Source organism: Chiloscyllium punctatum, chromosome 40, assembly GCF_047496795.1.
Source record: "Chiloscyllium punctatum isolate Juve2018m chromosome 40, sChiPun1.3, whole genome shotgun sequence".
Taxonomy (NCBI): domain Eukaryota; kingdom Metazoa; phylum Chordata; class Chondrichthyes; order Orectolobiformes; family Hemiscylliidae; genus Chiloscyllium; species Chiloscyllium punctatum.
The window spans coordinates 68,317,978-68,339,304 of record NC_092778.1 but is presented as its reverse complement, the minus strand read 5'-3'; the positions used below and the strand labels follow the sequence as shown (position 1 = coordinate 68,339,304).

Sequence of the window (21,327 nt, the reverse complement as noted above, 5' to 3'; positions counted from 1 at the left end):
CCTGTAGAACAGATTGGAAGAGAGTATCACCAGGCTGGATGGGATCTTTGCTTATGTTGGCTGCTTTCCTGAAGCAGCAGGAAGTATAAGTGGAGTCAATGGATGGAATGCTGGCTTCTGTGATGGACTGGGCTGTGTTGACGACTCTGTAGTTTCTTGGTGTCTTGGGAAAAGCAGTTGCCATACTAAGCTATGATGCATCCGGATAGGATGCTTTCTTTGTCACATCCACAAAAATTAGTAAAAATCCTTGTTGACATGCCAAATTTCCTTGCCCGCCTGAGGGATTGTTGTGCTTTCTTGACTGTCACTTTAGCTTTGGGTGGACCAGGGCAGAGTGTTAGTGATCATCACTCCCTGGAACTTGTCACATTCGACCATCTCCACCTCAGCACCATTAATGCAGACAGGGCATGCCCTCCACTCTGCTACCTGAAGTCAATGACCAGCTCCTTCATTTTGCTGATGTTGGCTGGAGAGATTGTTGTCTTTACACCATCTGCTGAGCACTCAGTCTCTTTCCTGTACTCTGTCTCATTGTTGAGACCTAACCTACAAGAGTGATGGTGTCAGCCAACTTGTAAATGGAATTTGTCCACATTTGATGAGTTTATAAGGAGTATAGTAGGAGACTGAGTATGCAACCATACTGGCACCAGTGTTGAGGATTATGGTGGATGAAATGTTGTTGCCTGTTCTTATTGATTGCGGTTGGTGGGTCAGGAAATCGAGGATCCAGTTGCATATGGGGCACCTGGGCCCTCAGTCTCCGAGTTTAGAAATGGGTTTGTTTGGAACTGTGATGTTGAAGGTGGAATTGTAGTCAATACGTAGTGCCTGACATAGGTTTCCCTGTTATTTAGATGTTCCAGGGATGAGTGTAGGGCCAGGGAGATGGCATCTTCTGTGGACCTGTTGCGCCACTAGACGAATTGTAGAGGATCAAAACAGTTGGTAGGCTGGAGTTGATGTGAGCCATGTCTAACCTCTCTAAGCATTTCATAATGATGAAGATCAGAGCCAGTGGGTGGTAGTCACTGAAGCACAATGCATGAATTTGTTTTTGGCACCAGGACGATGGTGGTCTTCTTAAGTGTGTGGGGACTTCCAATCACAATAGGGGAGGTGAAGAATTTCTGCAAATACTCCCACCAGCAAGTCTGCACAGGATCTGAGTGCATGGGTGGGGACACCATCCAGGCCAGTCACTTGTCGTGGTTGTTAAGAAGTACAGATTATGTTTAACCACTAGCTAACCCCATATATTCTGTTGTTTCCTTAGTTTTATTTAAGTATTACATTCTAAATTGTGTGCCATAATGTGGAGGAGCTGCTGTTGGACTGGGGTGGAAAAGTTAAAAACCCCATAACGCCAGGTTATAGTCTAACAGGTTTATTTGGAAGGACTAGCTTTTGCAGCGCTGCTCCTTCATCAGGTAGGACCTGTGGTGCAGGACCATGAGACACAGAATTTATAGCTGCTATACATTCTCTGTCTAACGGTCCTGCTCCAAGGTGCTACCCGGTGAGGGAGCAACATTCCGAAAGCTAGTGCTTCCAAATAAACCTGTTAGACTATAACCTGGTGTCGTGTGATTTTTAACATTCTAAATTGTGAAATGGCTTAAATGTGATTGATTTTCCTTTTATTAGGCAGATAATGTTGAAGCCTTCACATCTGATCTAATCATTGAGTACCTACCATCTATTGTTATCACAGCAGCTAACTTTATCACACCACGCCTGTTTGAATGTATAATTCAATTTGAAGACTACTCACCAGCCTTTGAGATAAAATTTATGCTTATCAGGTATGTACCGACGTATTGCCAATGCAGTGTATTTTTATAGTTGAGATTAATATATTTTCTGACATAAATTTGAGGTGGCAAACTATCCAAAAGGTACAATGGATTGCAAAAGTTATGTTTTATGCTTGTTGGCTTAATTATTTAAATTTGTCTGATGAGGTACTATTTAAATACACATTGATGAATTCATGATTTTGTCGAAATATGATTTTTGAAAAGATCTATGGATGATTTCATGAAAAATCAGTTGTGATAAACTTACATTGTTTTGTGAAGATTCTCCTATAAGCATGATGTTATGCACCAAATGACTTCTAGTTATTGAAATATACAGCAAAGAAAAAGGCCCTTTGGCCCATGTTATGAGAGTTTCTACCTCTTCAAACCTTGTAGGCAATGATTTCTATCCCTTTCTTGGAGAAAAGATATTTTGTCTCAAATCCTCTAAACTTTCTGCACCTTACCTTAAATCTATATCCACTGGTAATTGAACCCTCCATCTAAGGGAAAGGTTACTCTTGTCTACCCTGTCTATGCCACTTTAATACTTTTCAATCTTGTGACTTCTCAATCCTCTCTGCCCTGATAAAAACAACCCCAGTGTTTTTTCGTAACTAAAGCTCTCCAGCCTTGGCAACATCCTGGTAAATCTCTGCACCATCCTTTTCAAGCCCAGCTAGGAATGGGCGATAAATGCTGACCAGCCAATGACAACCATGTCCCACAAAGAGAGTTTTTTTTAAAAATAGGCCTGAGTTTGCCATGCTCAGACATGAAAAGTTGCTAGGTGACCTCAGATTATTCCAGAAGGGTAAGATATTTCGGAAGTGTAAGTAACTAGCAGTTTGATACTGCTGCTATGCACCGGGAACACAAGTGGTGTTTGCTACTTAAGGTGCTGCCGTCAAGTCAAAAAAACCTCCTGCCTACCAAACAAATAAGTAGTGTGTAAGAGTATCAGTGCTGGTGTAGGCTGAATGTCCCAGAGTCAGACAGATCACATGAGACAGTGTGTTCCAACCACAAGGGATGAATGCAGATTTCTCCAGCTTCTTCATTTCCCCACCCCCCACCTTGTCTCAGTCCCAACCCTCAGACTCAGCACCGCCTTCTTGACCTGCAATCTCCTTCCCGACCTCTCCGCTCCCGCCCCCTCTCCGGCCTATCACCCTCAGCTGAACCTCCTTCCACCTATCACATTCCCAACGCCCGTCCCCCAAGTCCCTCCTCCCTACCTATTATCTTAGCCTGCTTGGCACACCCTCCTCATTCCTGAAGAAGGGCTTATGCCCGAACATTGATTCTCCTGCTCCTTTGATGCTGCCTGACCTGCTGCGCTTTTCCAGCAACACATTTTCAGCTCTGATCTCCAGCATCTGCAGTCCTCACTTTCTCCTAAGTAACATTTGTGCCACACAAATGCCAGGCCAAGACCATCATAAATAAGAGACAGTCTAGTCACTGTCCCTTGACATTAAATGTCTTCCCATCACTGAATCCCCTGTTATCAACATCCTGGGGGTTATCATTGACCAGAAACTCAACTAAGCTCACCACATAAACACAGCGGATACAAGAGCTGATCAGAGGCTAAGGATACTATGCTGAGGAATTCACCTCCTGACTCCCCAAAGCCTGTCCATTATCTATAAGGCACAAATCAGGAGTGTGATGAATATGTAGGTATAGGGCAGATATTAGGGGTAGATTCTTTACTCAGCGAGTCGTGAGTTCATGGAATGCCCTGCCAGTAGCAGTGGTGGACTCTCCCTCTTTATGGGCATTTAAACGGGCATTGGATAGGCATATGGAGGATAGTGGGCTAGTGTAGGTTAGGTGGGCTTGGATCGGCGCAACATCGAGGGCCAAAGGGCCTGTACTGCGCTGTATTATTCTATGTTCTATGTTCTATTTCCCACTTGCCTGGATACATATAGCTTCAACAACACCAAGCTTGACACGATCCAGGACAAAGCAGCCCACTTGATTGGTACGACATCCACAGCATTCACTCCCTTCATCATCAATGCTCAGTAGCAGTAGTGTGCGCTATCTACAAGATGCGCTGCTGAACTTCACCAAATATCCTCAGACATCACCTTCCAACCCCACAATCACTTCCATCCAGAAGGATAAGGGAAGCAGATATGTGGGAACACCAACCCATCTTCCTTCATGTAATCCAAAGAAAGTGATGGGACCAGATGGAGTACCAGGCCGTGCACTCAGACTATGTGCAGATCAACTGGCAGAGCTCTTCTGACATTTTCAACCTCTCCCTGCAGCAGGTGACTGTCCTTGCCTGTTTCAAGAGGGCCAACATCATCCCTGTGCCTAAGAAGGCTCTTGCAGCATGTCTCAATGACTACCGCCCAGTGGCCCTAACATTGGTGGTCATGGCATTAATCAACTCCAGGCTCCCACTACTCTTGACCCATTCCAATTTGCGTATCAGACTGACAGATCCACGTCAGCTACCCTTCTCCCCTCCCGAGAACATCTTGACACCAAGAACAGCTACATAAGAATCCTACTCATTGACTACAGTTCAGCCTTCAACACTATTATCCCCTCGAGACTGATTACTAAACTTAGTGATCTCAGACTAAGCCCCACTCTCTGCAACTGGATCCTCAGTTTCCTGACCCACAGGCCTCAATCAGTGAAGATTGGGGACAATATTTCATCTTCACTAACACTCAACACTAGAGCACCCCAGGCGGTGTGCATTCAGCCCCCTACTGTACTCACTGTATACCCATGACTGCATCGCCTAATACTAGACTAATGCTATTTACAACACCTCCATAGTCGGTTAAATCTCAGATGGCGACAGACAGACTACAGTCGGGAGGTGGAAGCCCTGGAAAAATGGTGCACTGAGAGCAACCTAGCTCTCAATGCCAGCAAAACCAAGGAACCCATTATTGACTTTCAGCGGGATGGTATTCATGCCCCTTCCCCCCCCCCCCACACATTAACAGCACAGAGGTGGAACGAGTGGAGAGTGTCAAGCTCCTGGGAGTGGTCATCCACAACAAGCTTTCTTGGACTCTTCATGTGGACTATTGGATTCTTCAAAGGCCAACAACATCTCTTCGTTCCTCAGGCAGCTGAGGAAATTTGGCATGACAGCGAATACCCTTGCCACCGAGAGCATTCTGTCTGGATGTATCACTACTGTATGGCAACTGTACCATTCAAGATCGGTGATGGTTACAGAGAGTGGTGAACTCGGCCCGGACAATCACAAAGGCCAACCTCCCATCGATAGAATCCATCTACCAGGCCAACTGTCAAGGAAAGGCCACCAGCATTCTCAAAAGATCCATTCACCCTGGCAATATTTTTCTACAATCTCTACCATTGGGGAGAAGGTACAGAAGCCTGAACACATGCACCAGCCAGTTTCAAAACAGTTTTTACCCTACTGTTGTTAGAATACTGAATAGACTCTCAAATTCTTTGCATTTGCCTGTACCTGTGCTTTTTGTTTTTGCCACTGTTTACCTACTATTTGCTTATCTATGTTACTTAAACTCTGTGATCTGCCTGTATCGCTCGCAAGACAAAGCTTTTCACTGTGCCTCAGCACACATGACAATAAATTCAATTCAATTCAATTCAAATTCCCCTCCAAGGAACTCACCATCCTGACTTGGAAATAGATTGCCGTTTCTTCACTGTTGCTGGGTCAAGATTTTGGAACTCCTTCCGTAATGGTATTGTGGATCTACCCACAGCAAGTGGTATGCAGTGGTTCAGCACCACCTTCTCAAGGGTAACGGCAATAAATGCTGGTCAGCTAGTGATGCCCACATCCCACCAATGAATGCATTTTTTAAAACTAATACTGATTGTGTTAAGAATGAGACTGACAATCAAGTTATGGTTGTCGGACTGACGCGCAATGTCGTGCATTTGTGCATACTGGAAAATGGATATTTGCTGACAGAAAGAAGAAGTACACAAATCATGCTGATTTCAACTTAACGAAATAGGTAAAAATGATTCTTTGGCTCATCTGGTTCATTTCTCAGGGCAATACCTTTACTCACCAGATGTCACCAAATCTTGGCAGTTAACTGCTAGTCATTTGTCTGAGGGAGGGTTACCTGACCCAAAACATTAACTCTGATTTCTCTTCACAGATGCTGTCAGATCTGCTGAGAGTTTCCAACAACTTCTGTTTTTGTTTTTGATTTACAGCAGTTCTTTCGGTTTTTATTTTAACTGCTCGTTGTTATCTAACTAGGGCATTTTTAAGGGGACCACATCTAGAAAAGTTCACATGAGAAAATATAAAAATTAGGAATCTTTTAATTATCCTCAATTACTTTTGTAAGGTACAAAAGATAAAAAGAATTTAAGTAGGATTAACAAGACACATATTGAAAAGGAAGAGAAATCAAAATACATTTTTTTTGTTTAAGTGAATGGCACAGTAGCTCAGTGGTTAGCACTGCTGCCTCTCAGTGCCAGGGACTCGGGTTTGATTCCAGCCTCGAGTGACTGTCTGTGTGGAGTTTGTGCATTCTCCCCGTGTCTGTGTGGGTTTCCTCTGAGTGCTCCAGTTTCCTTCCACAATCCAAAAGTAGGCAGGTCAGGTGAATTAGCCATTCTAAATTGCCCCTAGTGTTAGGTACATTAGTCAGGGGTAAATATATGGGACTGGGTCTGGGTGGGTCACTCTTCGGAGAGTCGGTGTGGACTTGTTGGGCCGAAGGGCCTGTTTCCATACTGTAGGGAATAATTACCTAATTAAGTGAACGGGATATTTTAAAACTCAATGCTATTATATGCTGTATCATATCCTCATTATGTTCTTCGTAGAGTACAGTGAAGCCAAAGCTTACTAACTGAATATTTCTCTAGGTCTGTGTTTGTGCGATTGGCTAATATTATTGTTCTTTTGCTGAGTTTGTGGTCACAAATCACGACTTGTACTGGTGATGATGAGTGTAAACCGTGTGGCTACAACAACAAATTGTATCCAGTGAGTACAAAGTTTTTTTTTAAATGTGCAAATATCTGTAATTAGCTTGAAATGGCTTTAAAATGCTCTGGTGATGAGAATTTCAATTTGCATGTAGCATCATCAGAATGCAATAAAATGTGTAGTCATCAAGAAATAAGAATCTGTCATGTTTAGTTCTGATACAGAAAAGGTGCATTCTAATGTAATATCAATACTTTCACATTAAGTGAAATCAATGCACAGGTTTGCAAAATGGTTTCATAGAACCTTAAAATCCCTACAGTGTGGAATCAGACCATTTGGCCCAACAAGTCCGCATGACCCTCTGAAGAGTAACTCACACAAACAATTCCCCTGCCCTATTCTTCTACATTTTCCCTAACTAATGCACCTGACCTACACATCCCTGAACACTATGGGCAATTTAGCATGGCCAATTCACCTGACCTGCACATCTTTGGACTGTGGGAGGAAACCGGAGCACCCAGCGGAAACCCACACAGACACAGGGAGAATGTGCAAACTCCACACAGACAGTTCCTATGGCTGGAGTCAAACTCTGATCCCTGGCGCTGTGGGGTAGCAGTGCTAGCCACTGAGCCACTGTGTCACCCCAAGTAAGATCATAAGAGCTAGGAGCAGAAGTAGGCATTTGAAATGATTATGGCTGATTTATTTCTGCCTCAACTCCATTTCTTTGCCCACTCTCCATCACCTTCAGCCCATTACTAATTAAAAATCGGTTTATCCCCTTAAATTTACTCAATGTTTTGGCATCCACTGTACTGTGGGGTAGTGAATTCCATAGAGTTTCACCACTGTGTTAGAGAAGTAATTTCTCCACATTCCTGTCTTAACTGAAAACCGTGACTCCCATTCTAGATGTCCCCATGTGAGGAAACATAGTTTCTATGTCTACTTGTTCAATCCCCTTTGACATCTTCTATATCACAATTCGATCTCCTCTCATTCTTCTAAACCCCTGAGTACAGACATAAACTGCTCAATCACTCTTTGTAGACAAGCCCTTCATTTCTGGAATTAATCTCATAAAAAAAAGTGAGCAATTATATACTTACAAAGCAACCATTGCATTATTCTTAATAGATTTTCACTCATTTTGGATAGCTTTGCAGTTAATTAACTTGCATAGAAATGGATAATATGTCATTAGTTTTAACATGTGATTTATATGTAATGAAAGGTGAAATGTTTATGTTTAACAAGCTCCTTTAATAGCATTTACTTTCGTTATATTCAACTTGTATGAAGATAAATGTTAATAATTCATGTTGCATTGCAAATTATGTTAGCTATATTTGATTTAAAATGAGTTGTTGAAATGGTCCTATTCATTAACTGTTAAACATGAGAATATTGGCAGTGTAATATTGAAGAATTTTAATGTGTGTGAAAATTAATCATCAATAAAATCATTAAAATCTTTTACCAGGTTTATATACTGTTTTAGTTCGAGATTCAAAACACTCAAAACATAGGGAACATAAAAAAAGTGGATGGTTGCCTTGCATGTAAGGGACTTCTGGGAGGTTCAAGTTGTCTTAATAATATATCATTCTATGAAAAGCCAGGTCAACAATTGGTGGTAGCTATGCTTCAATAAAAAGGAGACAATTTGTGTTATGGCAATATTAACATAAAAACTGCAATAATTATAATGGAGTACTTTATGTAGAGTTATAGAGTCATAACTTCCCCTATATTGACTGGCATTTAGAGCAAGAGACGTGGACAGGGCAGAATTTGTTGAATGCATCCAAGAGGATTTCTTGAAACAGTATGTGGGTAGGCCAATTTGGGGAGGGGCCATTCTGGACCTTGTATCGGCTAATAAGCCTGGCCAAGTGATTAACCTTTCAGGGAAAGAGCATTTTGGAAATAGTGATCACAACTCCTTAAGTTTTAAGATAGCTATGAATAAGGATAAGTCAGGATCTTGCTGGAATTGGGAGGAACTGTTATTGGGCAAGTCCACATTTGACATGTGGGAGTTGCTGATGAGAGTTCAGGACCAGCATGTTCTAGTAAGGAGGAAGGACAAGGATGGTAAGGGACCCTTGGATAATGAGGGAGGTTGTGAATTTAGTCAAAAGGAAAAAGAAGCGTATGTAAAGTTTAGGAAGCTAAAAGTGAAAAATATAAAGAAAGCAAGAAAGGAATCAAGCAGGGAATTGGGAGAGCAAGAAGGGGCAATGAAATAACCTTGGCAAATGGGGTTAAAGAGTATCCCAAGACATTCAATACATACATTAAAAACAAAAGGATAACTAGAGAGAGGGTAGGACCACTCAAGGATAAAGGGGGGAACTGGTGCTTACAGGCAAAGGATGTTGGTGAGATCCTAAGTGAGTGCTTTGCGTCAGTATTCCCCCAGGAGAAGGAGTTGGAGGATAGTTAGATTTCTGTGGAATTTCTGCTAGGGCATTTTGAGATCAAGAAAGTAGAAGTGTTGGATCTCTTGAAGGCTGTTAAGGTGGATGAGTCCCCAGAGCCCCACAGTATCTACCCAGGTTATTGAGAGAAGCAAGAGAGGAGATTGCTGGGGCTTTGACTAAGATCTTTGTATCCTCGCGAGCCACTGGAGACGTCCTGGAGGACTGGCAATTTAGCTAACGTTGTTCCTGTGTTCAAGAAGTGAAATAGGGAGAATCCAAGAAGCAGTAGACCGGTGAGAATCACATTGCTGGTTGGGAGGCTGTTGGAGAGTTTTCTTAGGGATAGAATTGAGAAGGAATGGCCTAATTAGGGACAGTCAGCATGGCTTTGTGCAGGGCAAGTCATGTCTTACTAACTTGATTGAATTTTTCAAGGAGTTGACAAAGGTGATCGCTGAAGATAGGGCAGTGGGTGTTGTCTACATGCATCTTCGTAAAGCTTTTGACAAGGTCCCTCGTGGTAGGCTCACCCACAAAATTAAGATGCATGGGATCCAAGGTGACATGGCCACATGGATTCAGAATTGGCTTGCCTACAGAAGGCAGAGGGTACTGGCGGATATGTGTTTTTCAGGCTGGAGGTTTGTGACTAATAGTGTTCCTTAGGGATCCGTACTGGGACCTCTGCTGTTTGTGATAATATATATATATAAATGACTTGGATGAAAACGTAGATGGCTGGATAAATATGTTTGCAGCTGACTCATAGACCAGGGATTTGTGGATAGTGTAAAAGGTTGTCAAAGGATAATGGTATAGAGATCAGTTGCACATATGAACAGAGAAATGGCAGATGGAGTTTAATCCGTGTAAGTGTGAGGTGCTGCATTTTGGGAGATCAAATGTTAAGAAAAAATATACAATTAATGGCAGGACACTGAACATCATTGGTGGACACTTAAGTAGATAGGTTGGTAAAGAAGGCGTAAGGCAAACTTGCCTTTATTGGTCAGGAATTGAGTTCAAGAGTCAGGATGTCATGTTGCAGCTTTATAAGACTTTGGTTAGGTTACTTTTAGGGTATTATGTTCAATTCTGGTCTCCACATTACAGGAAGGATGTGGGAGGCAATGGAGAGGGTGCAGAAGAGGTTTACTGGATGCTGCCTGGTTTAGACGATATGAACTACTGGGAGAAGCGGGCATGCATTTAAGGCAAGGGATAAAGTTCAAAGGAGATGTGAGGGACAAGTATTTTACACAGCAAGTGGTAGGAGGCTGGAATGTGCTCCCAGGATAGTGGCAGAGGCAGATACATTGGGGCGTTTAAGGGAATTTTAGAAAAGCACATGAATCTACAAGGAATGGAGGGATATGGACCAAGGTCAGGCAGAAGGGATTAGCTTAATTTGGTTCCATGGTTCAACTCATCCATGCTGATCAAATGTCCCAAAGTTACATGGTCTTACTTGTCTGCATTTGTCCCACATTCCTCTGAACCTTTTCTATTCATGTACTTCTCCAAATGTCTTTCAATGTTGTAGCTGTAAATATGTCTACATTTCCTCTGTCAGTTCATTCTAAATATGAACCACCCACTGTGTAAACAAATAAAAGTTTGCCACTCATGTCCCTTTTAAATCTTTCTCCTCATCTTTTCATATGTTCCTTATGATTTTATAAACATTTATGAGGTCACCCCTCAACCTCATACACTCCAGTGAAAAAGGCCGTGGTTGGCACAGTGGTTAGCACTGCTGCCTCACAGCGTCAGAGACCCGGGTTCAATTCCCACCTCAGGCAACTGACTGTGTGGAGTTTGCACATTCTCCCCGTGTCTGGGTGGATTTCCTCCGGGTGCTCCGGTTTCCTCCCACAGTCCAAAAATGTACAGGTTAGGTGAATTGGCCATGCTAAATTGCCTGTAGTGTTCGGTGAAGGGGTAAATGTAGGGGAATAGGTCTGGGTGGGTTGCGCTTCGGCGGGTCGGTGTGGACTTGTTGGGCCGAAGGGCCTGTTTCCACACGGTAAATGTGGAAACAGGCAAGGGTGAAAATAGATAAGGCCCCTGGGCCTGATGGCATTTATCCTAGGATTCTCTGGGAAGCAAGGGAGGAGATTGCAGAGCCATTGGCCTTGATTTTTGTGTCCTCTTTGTCTACAGGAGTAGTGCCAGAGGACTGGAGGCTAGCAAACGTGGTTCCCTTGTTCAAGAAGGGGAGTAGGGATAATCCTAGTAACTATAGGCCAGTGAGTCTCACTTCTGTTGTGGGCAAAGTCTTAGAGAGAATTGTAAGGGATAGGATTTATGCACATCTAGATAAGAATAATGTGATCAAGGATAGTCAGCATGGTTTTGTGAAGGGCAGGTCGTGCCTCACAAACCTTATTGAATTCTTTGAGAAGGTGACTAAGGAGGTAGATGAGGGGAAAGCGGTAGATGTGGTATATATGGATTTTAGTAAGGCATTTGATAAGGTCCCCCATGGTAGGCTACTGCAGAAAATACAGAGATATGGCATTGAGGGTGAGTTGGAGGTTTGGATTAGGAATTGGCTGGTTGGAAGGAGACAGAGGGTAGTAGTTGATGGCAAAGGTTCATCTTGGAGTGCCGTCACTAGCGGTGTTCCGCAAGGATCTGTTTTGGGACCATTGCTGTTTGTCATTTTTATAAATGACCTGGAGGAAGGGTTAGAAGGTTGGGTGAGCAAGTTTGCGGATGATACGAAAGTCGGAGGAGTTGTAGACAGTGAGGAAGGATGTGGCAGGTTACAGCGGGATATAGAGAAGCTGCAGAGCTGGGCAGAAAGGTGGCAAATGGAGTTCAATGTAGCTAAGTGTGAGGTGATTCACTTTGGTAAGAGTAATAAAAAGATGGGGTACTGGGCTAATGGTCGGATACTTGGTAGTGTGGAAGAGCAGAGGGATCTTGGTGTCCATGTACACAGATCTCTGAAAGTTGCCACCCAGGTAAATAGTGCAGTGAAGAAGGCATATGGCGTACTGGCTTTTATTGGTAGAGGAATTGAGTTCCGGAGTTCTGAGGTCATGCTGCAGTTGTATAAGACTCTGGTGCGGCCGCATCTGGAATATTGTGTGCAGTTTTGGTCGCCATACTATCGGAAGGATGTGGAGGCACTGGAACGGGTGCAGAGGAAGTTTACCAGGATGTTGCCTGGTATGGTAGGAAGATCCTATGAGGAAAGGCTGAGGCACTTGGGGTTGTTTTCATTGGAGAAAAGAAGGTTTAGGGGTGACTTGATAGAGGTGTACAAGATGATTAGGGGGTTAGATAGGGTTGACAGTGAGAACCTTTTTCCACGTATGGAGTCAGCTATTACAAGGGGGCATAGCTTTAAATTAAGGGGGGGTAGATATAGGACTGATGTTAGGGGTAGGTTCTTCACTCAGCGAGTCATAAGTTCATGGAATGCCCTGCCAGTAGCAGTGGTGGACTCTCCCTCTTTATGGGTATTTAAGCAGGCATTGGATAGGTATATGGAGAATAGTGGGTTAGTGTAGGTTAGGTGGGCTTTGATCGGCGCAACATCGAGGGCCGAAGGGCCTGTACTGTGCTGTATTCTTCTATGTTCTATGTTCTATGTTCTAAGTAAGTAATCTATCCAGGCTCTCCTTTTAATTGAAATTAGAACATGAGGGCATTGCCTCAAGATGAGGGAGAGAAGATTTAGAACTGAATTGAGGAGGAATTCCTTCAACCAGATGGTTCCGAATCTGTGGAATTCCCTGACCAGTGAAGTATTTGAGGCTTCCTCGTTGAATGTTTTTAAAGCTAAGATGAAAAGTTTTTGAACAATGAAGTAATTAAGGGTTATGGTGAGAGGATGGATTAGTGGAGCTGAGGCCATGGAAAGATCAGCCACAATCTTATTGAATGGTGGAGTGGGCTTGAAGGGCCAAATACCCAACTCCTTATGTTCTTACATATTAAACCATTCAGTCCTGGCAACGTCTTTGAAAATCTTTTCAGAACTCTCTCCAATTTAATAATACCTTTCACATAGCAAGGCAACTCGAACTTCACACAGTGATTCAAATATGACCTCACAATATCCTTTGTAACCTGACATCCCAAGTCCTATCCTCAACAGTCTGAGCAAGCATGCTGAGTGCCTTCTTTACCACTTTGTCTACCTGTAATGCAATTTACAAAGAATTTACCTGAACCCTCAGGTCTCTTTTGGCCGCTTCTATGCAGTTCTAAGTTTTCTTTTCCCTTTCTTAATCTGCGGCTTTTTTCCTGCTGTTTCGTTCTGAAGCAATTTTTAATTTAATTTGCTTTTGCTATGTTATGTACTTTTTTTCATGCAAGTCCTGCAATCCTTTTGAAATATTTAGCTCACCTATGGCAACATGTAATAGGATTTTTAACTTGTCAGTGTATCAAATGAGTTTATGCTGTCAACATGGTTTCAAAACCCATGAGTGATCCAAATGCTTAATTATGCAATTACAGTGAGGGATACTAAGCATTCAAAAATAAATTCAATGAGGCAGAATAGGCACATCCTTCAAAAATGTTGCAGGGAAAAGTGCATAAATGTAACGAAAGGAAATTAAATAAAAGTTGCTCCAAAATGTGTAAATAGAAAAATGTTGTTTAGGAACAGGGAAGAGAAAAATTAATGCTAATATACAAGGAGTGAAATTACATAATAAGTATGCATACTGTAAAAACCTAGAAAATAACTGCAAAGTAAAGTAACAGAATGTCTTAAATTATTGAAATAGAAGTATAGTAGCCAGGGCATAAGTTAAACCCCAAATGGAGTCAAACTTGAGATGAATAATCCAATAATATATTGCAATTTTCAGGTTTCTTTCTGGGAGGGTACAAAAAAATATAATCAGGCATTCATAACATACATATACTAAACCTGTGCTTTAAGAGATGGGAACTAATAAGCCTCTCTGTTTGAAATCTACTCGAGAATAATATGAAAGACCATGGAAAAGCATATGGACGTACATAGAATAGTGTAGGTTAGATGGGCTTCAGATTGGTATGTTTGGTCGGCGCAACATCGAGGACCAAAGGGCCTGTACTGCGCTGTAATGTTCTATGTTCTATGTTCTATATGTTCTAAATTTCGGTCTTAGCAAGATTTAACGACACACGAAATAAATTGATTCTAGATTTTAAAAGGACTCCAGACCAAAACTCTCAATCTGATATTGCAGACTCATTTGCTTTTGCATTTCATTTCACTGATCTTTTGCCTAATATGGTTATGTATTTCAGTGCTGGGAAACCCGAATAGGACAAGAAATGTACAAGTTAATGATATTTGACTTAATAATAATTTCATCAGTTGCATTGTTTGTGGAATTCCCCAGAAAGTAAGTAATATTTATGTTCCCACCCTTTCCCATTTCATATCTTCAGAGATTGTGAATTGATACAGGATTTAATACTTTAAGATTCATGATTATTTAATGTTCAGGAAGGTCATCTATGTGTGGAACTACAGGATTTGGGGAGATACTAAACAAGTTTTTTGCATCAGTGTTTACTGGGGAGAAGGATATGGAAGGTAGAGAACATTGGAAAATAAATAGAGACAGCTTGAAAAATGGCCATATTACAGAGGAGGAAGTACTGGATGTCTTAAAACGCATAAAGGTGGTTAAATCCCCAGGATCTGATTAGGTGTACCTTAGACCTCTGTGGGAAGTTATGGAAGTGATTGCACAGCCCTTTGCTGAGATATTTGTATCATTGATAGCCAACCTCCAGTCTTCTGACACCTCACCTGTGGCTAAGGTGGTGCCACTATTTAAGAAATCTGGTAAGGAAAAGCCAGGGAATTATAGACAGGTGAGCCTGACATTGGTGTTAAGCAAATTGTTGGAGGGAATCCTGAGGGACAGGATTTACACATATTTGGAAAGGTAAGGACTAATTAGGGATAGTCACATGGCATTGTGCAAGGGAAATTGTGTCTTTTGGTTGAGTGTTTTGAAGAAGTAACAAAGAGGATTTATGAGGGCAGAGTGTTGGATGGGATCTATATGGACTTCAGTAAGGTGTTTGACATGGTTTCCCATGGTAGACTGGTTAGCAAGATTAGAAAGGTTAGATCAGACCAAATAAAGGGAGAACCAGCTGTTTGGATACAGAACTGGCTCGAAGGTAGAAAACAATGGTCGTAGAGGGTTGCTTTTCAGACTGATGGGCTGTGACCAGCAGTGTGCCACAAGGATTGGTGCTGGATCCACTGCTTTTTGTCATTTATATAAATGATTTGGATGTGAACATAGGAGATGCGGTTAGTAAATTTGCAGATGACACCAAAATTGGAGGGGTAGTGGACAGTGAAGAATGTTATCTCAAATTACAATGGGATCTCGATCAGATAGGCCAATCGGTTGAGGAGTGGCAGATGGAGCGAGGTGCTGCATTTTGGAAAGGCAAATCGTCAGGACTTATCCACTTAATGGTAAGGTCCTGGGCAGTGTTGCTGAACAAAGAGACCTTGGAGTGCCAGTTCATAGTTCCTTGAAATTGTAGTCGCAGGTAGACATGATAGTGAAGAAGGTGTTTGATATGCTGTCCTTTATTGGTCAGAACATTGAGCAGAGGATTGGAAGGATGATGCATGTATGGAATGAGCTGCCAGACAAAGTGGTGGAGGCTGGTACAATTACAGGATTTAGAAGGCATCTGGAAGAAAGAGGTTAGAGGGATATGGGCCAAAGACAGAAGTGAGGACTGCAGATGCTGGAAACCAAAGTTTAGATCAGAGTGGTGCTGGAAAAGCACAGCAGGTCAGGCAGCATCCGAGGAGCACGAAAATCGACATTTCGGGCAAAAGCCCTTCATCAGGAATAGAGGATATGGGCCAAATGCTGGCAAGTGGGACTGGATTTATTTAAGATATCTGGTTGGCATGGATGAGTTGGACTGCAGGATTTGTTTCCGTGCCGTATATCTCTGACTCTAATAAGTCTGTGTCATTTTCAAAATTAAATTAGTTGACTAACTTTCAAGGTGCATTTATGACTTTTGGTACCCTCAGCATACTTTGGCTGCAAAATCTAGTAACATTATTTCTATAATTGCAGCTCTACTGGTGCTGTTTGGATTCAAAATGGCATTCATGCCATGTGCAGATATGTCTGTTTCAAGCTACAGTAGACTCCATGCGGGTACTGGCCCAGAGTGTTCTCACAGCAGCAATGTTGTCGGTAGAGGCAAGATGGTGCCAAAGAATGGCAACATGGTTGTGTGGCAGCACAGTGAGGGGACTCATGCTGGTGATGGTCTCAGCTTTGGGGTGTAAGAACACAGATCCAGGCTCATTGCTAAGCACTTAAGGACTGTAATGCTAAACTTGTAAACTTTATTTACTTATTGTTGACTTTATACCTAAGATTTTGTTCTTAGGTACCTTTGTATCTAAGAAGACGCCAGAGAATGATGATGCTGTATGCTTTTCACTGTACTGCTGTATCCCTGTTCTTGGATGGGCTGTAGTGAGGGGAGAGGGGTTTTGTTATAGTTTGATTATTTTTGAAAAGAAACCAATTTAGTAGATTAGTGAAAGCATAAACTATTTTTGAATGTATTTCTATTTCTTTTATTTAATGATTTTAAGATTATCAAAAGGTTCAGTTTAATAAAGAATGTCACATTTTCTAAGAGCATAATTATATCTTTTATATTTTATCTTTCAGGTTAATCGTAACCTATTGCACATGGGCCCCGTTCAAGTGGTGGGGTCAACAGCAGTTTTCAGTTCCTCAAAACGTATTAGAAATTGTATATGGTCAGACTATCTGCTGGATAGGAACATTTTACTCACCATTGCTCCCTGGAATAGCAACCATCAAATACTTCATCATATTTTATATCAAAAAGGTGAGTAATCTTACTGAATAAACCAATGAAAAAAAATAGTTTTCTTCATTGATAAAAGGCGACCAGATGAATGCATTCACCCTTTAAATTTTACTTCATTATTTTTGACTGATGGATGTGATCATTCATAAAATATTCAATCGTTAGTAGCAATCAAATCTGAATTCTGTCTTAGACTTCTTGATATTTAATTTGTTTTCCGCTGAGGTTCCCACAGTGACCGAGTGGGTTACATCAGTACATAGCTAAGTAGTAGAGTAAATGCATAAAACTGCATTTATGGAGTACTTTTAAACATCTCGAATATTCTATGGTATTTTACTCATAGTGAAGAAAGTGTAATTTAAGTAATGAAGGTGACAGATTTTGTTAACTGCTTGTGGTGAATTACCTAATCTCAGTTTAGTAAATGCTTATAGGGTGCTTAGGGCAATGATGACAAGCCTATCTGAGTGTAGGAAAAATCAATTATTCATTTGATAGTACTGAACTTGAATATTGCTGAAGAAGACACATTTTCTCAAAGCTTTTTGTTGACTTTGCACCCACCAGGGTGTTTTGAAAGAATGCCATTTCAGGGGGAATATCAATTGAGTCGTAGAAATGTACAGCTCAGAAACAGACCCTTCAGTCCAACTCATCCATGCTGACCAGATATCCTAAATTAATCTAGTCCCATTTGCCAGCACTTGGCCCATATCCCTCTAAACCCTTCCTATTCATGTACCCATCCAGATGCCTTTTAAATGTTATAATTGTACTAGCCTCCACCACTTCCTCTGGAAGGTCATTCCATACATGCACCACCATTTGTGTGAAAACGTTGCCCCTTAGGTCCCTTTTAAATCTTTCCCCTCTCACCCTAAGCCTATGCCCTTGAGTTCTGGACTCCCCCAATCCAGGGAAAAGAGCTTGTCTATTTCCCCTATCTCTGCCCCTTATGATTTTATAAACATTGATAAGGTCACCCCTGAAACTCCGCACTCCAGGGAAAACAGCCCCAGCCTGTTCAGCCTCTCCCGATAGCTCTCTCACCCTGGCACCATCCTTGTAAATCTTTTCTGAACCCTTTCAAATTTCACAACATCCTACCTATAGGAGGGCGACCAGAATCTCACATAGTACTTATGCTGTCTGAGAGAAGAGTGCTGATTGATTGGCAACTGGATTCTGATTGGTAGTGGTTGCCATGGAGAATGCACCTTTTAATAATGATTTGGAGGTGCCGGTGTTGAAATGGGGTGCAAAAAGTTAAAAATCACACAACACCAGGTTATAGTCTAACAGATCTATTTGGAAGCACTAGCTTTCGAATGCTACTCCTTCATCAGGTGGAACCATAACACTGAGCCATAACAACCCGATGAAGGAGCAGCGCTTCAAAAGCTAGTGCTTCCAAATTAACCTGTTGGACTATAACCTGGTGTTGTGTGATTTGTAACCTTTTAATAATGGTTATTATCTAGCAATGTACAGATATTGGAAAATAAGAAATCTAGTTTGGCTCTGATGCCCTATTGTTGAAATATCTTACCCATCTATAATCTACTAGAACAAGTAATAGCCATTTGGAAGTGTGATCAAAGGACATATCGGCAGGAGAGGAAAGAAGGAAAATAGACCCTGTGGAAATGCAACTTACAATGTCTTCTGAACCTTCCAGATATCTCTGATGAACAACTGCCGTCCTTCCACCAGACCGTTTCGAGCATCAAGCTCTAACTTCTTCTTTCTGGCCGTGCTGTTAATTGGACTTCCCCTAGCCTGTGTGCCTATTGCTTTTAGTGTTGGAGTGTGAGTATTGACTATTATGGACTTTTTTTCTAGTTGTATTGCACAAATTGATGTTTCACTCATCATGAATGAGTTACATACTGAGGTGATGGAATCATTTATGAAAGAGAGGGAGGTCATTTAGTTTACTGAGTCCAAACCGGCTCCCTCCAGAACAATTCAACCTGGCCTACACCCTTACTCATTCCTGCAGTCTTGCAGGTTTATTTCCTTCAAACGTCTATCCAATTTCTTCTATGAACAAGCCCATCATTTCCAACCTAACATTGTAACTAAACTGAACTTCACATTACCCCTAGTCCGTGGAACTATTATGGTAAATCTCTTCTAATCCTTCTGAAAGACCTTTGTATCTTTATGACAGTGTGAACCACCAGAACTGGATCCAATACTCTGGTTGGGTCTTTCCAGATCTTTGAAAGGCTCAGCATAACTTTCCTGCTTTTGTCTGCAGTGCCTCTATTTATGAAGCCCAAGATACCAAATGCTTTGTTTAACTCTCTTAGTATCACCTGCCACCTTCAAAGATTGTGCTGCTGGAACTGCAGATTGACTAGTAACTCCAGGGATGGGACACACACCCACTGATAGGCAAGAGTCCCATTCTCCGTTTTAGGAGTAGGAGTCGGTGATTTGGCACTTCAGGTCTGCTCTGATGTTCAGTATGATCATGGTTGATCATCCAACTCAGTACCCTATTCTCGCTTTTTCCCCATACCCTTTGGTCGCTTTATCCTAAGAGTTTTCTTTATGTCTTGAAAGTCTTTAATGTTTTGACCTAAATTGTTTTCTGTTGCAGAGAATTCCACAGGCTCACCACTCTCTGGGTGAAAAAAATTGTCCTAATTTCTGTCCTAAAAAGCCTATCCTTTATCCTTAGACCGTGACTCCCGGTTCTAGACTCTCCAGTCATTGAAAACATCCCTCCTGCATCTACTCTGTCTAATCCTGTTAAATTATTATAGGTTTCTGTGAGATCGCCTGAATCTTCTAAACTCCAGTGAACCAATCCATTTTCTATTCATACGTCAGTCCTACCAGCAATCAGTCTGTTAAATCTTTATTGTCTTCCCTCCATAACCAGAACATCATGCCACAGATAAAGAGACCAAAAATGCACATAATGCTCCTGATGTGGTCTCAGTAAGGCCCTGTGCAGTTGCAGCAAAACATCCCTGCTCCTGTATTTGAATCCTATTGCTATGAAGGCCACCATACTATTAGAATTCCTTATCACCTATTGCAGCTGCATACTTACTTTCAGCATGTGAGGATACCCAGGTCTCATTGCACCTCCCCTTTCCAAATCTATCCCCATTCATAATCTGCTTGTCTGATTTTGCTACTGAGGTGGATAATGTTAAAAATCATACAACACCAGGTTATAATCCAACAGGTTTATTTGGAAGCACTAACTTTCAGAGCGCTGCTCCTTCATCAGGTAGTCTTCACAGGGCCTTACTGTACACCCCAGTCCAATACAACCTCACATTTATCCTCTGACAGCTTGTTAACCCAATAAAAGTCCAATTTTTTTCTGTTTCCAGTTAGCTAACTAATCCTTTGCCTATGCTAACATGTGATCCCTATACCCTGAGCTCTTACTTTTGATGTGGTACCTTCTCCAATGCCTTTTTGGAGATCCCAGTACATCACATCTACAAGTTCATCTACATCCATTTCATTGTTACTTTGTCAAAGCACTCTAATAAATTAATTAATACAATTTCCCTTTCACACAACTATGTAGCCTCTGCTTAATCACATTGATTTTCTAAGTATCCTGCTATATTGTAGTTTAATGCAGCTCACACAAGCTGCTATATAATTAATGGGTGTATATTTATTTATATGCAATCATACATATTTGTTAAGCATCTAAGGCCTCTGAGCTTATCAGTTGACTTTTAGTATTGACAACTGCTGAATCTCTAGAATATAAAAGACACTTGGCTTCAAACCAAAAATTCAATCATTTGTCAAAGCTGCACAAATGTTGATGTTGAAAATTTTTAAAAGGAATCCTGCTGAAGAGAAAAAAAAAGTTGAAAATGTGATAGAATAATGACAGAAAAAGGACTTGTGAAGTAGGTTGGTTGTTTTATATTAGAGACAAAATAATTTTTTTTTGCTTCCAATCAGGATCAAATCATCCAAATCCTGTGGGCCATTTGTTAAATACAATATATCGTGGCATGTCATACCAGCAACCATCGACCGTTTCCCCAACGGTTTTAACAAGCTTTTGTATGGTTTGGCATCTGAGGCTTTTGCAGTGCCATTCTTTTTATTTGTATGGTAAGAAGTCTTTTATGGTAAAATTAATGACCAGCAAATAGTTCATAATCTTTCAAAAGAAACCATTAAATTTACCTCTGTTAAACAACGTACTGAATTGTTCATAGTTTTTTGGTGTTCTAAAACACTAATTACATAAAATTCTAGAGTCAGAGTTTTATAGCAAAGG

At 41.4% G+C, this 21,327-nt stretch overlaps 1 protein-coding gene across 5 annotated transcripts in view; it reads left to right on the top strand.

Annotated features, from left to right (window-relative positions):
- LOC140464730 (transmembrane channel-like protein 7) overlaps positions 1–21,327 on the top strand; it is a 102,371-nt gene that overhangs the window by 64,855 nt on the left and 16,189 nt on the right. For all 5 annotated transcript variants that reach the window (XM_072560202.1, XM_072560197.1, XM_072560198.1 and 2 more), the window contains 6 exons: positions 1,654–1,811; positions 6,687–6,807; positions 14,448–14,545; positions 16,883–17,066; positions 18,730–18,860; positions 21,003–21,158. In XM_072560202.1, coding sequence (XP_072416303.1) covers positions 1,654–1,811; positions 6,687–6,807; positions 14,448–14,545; positions 16,883–17,066; positions 18,730–18,860; positions 21,003–21,158 — 848 coding nt within the window. The remainder of the gene's footprint in view (positions 1–1,653; positions 1,812–6,686; positions 6,808–14,447; positions 14,546–16,882; positions 17,067–18,729; positions 18,861–21,002; positions 21,159–21,327) is intronic.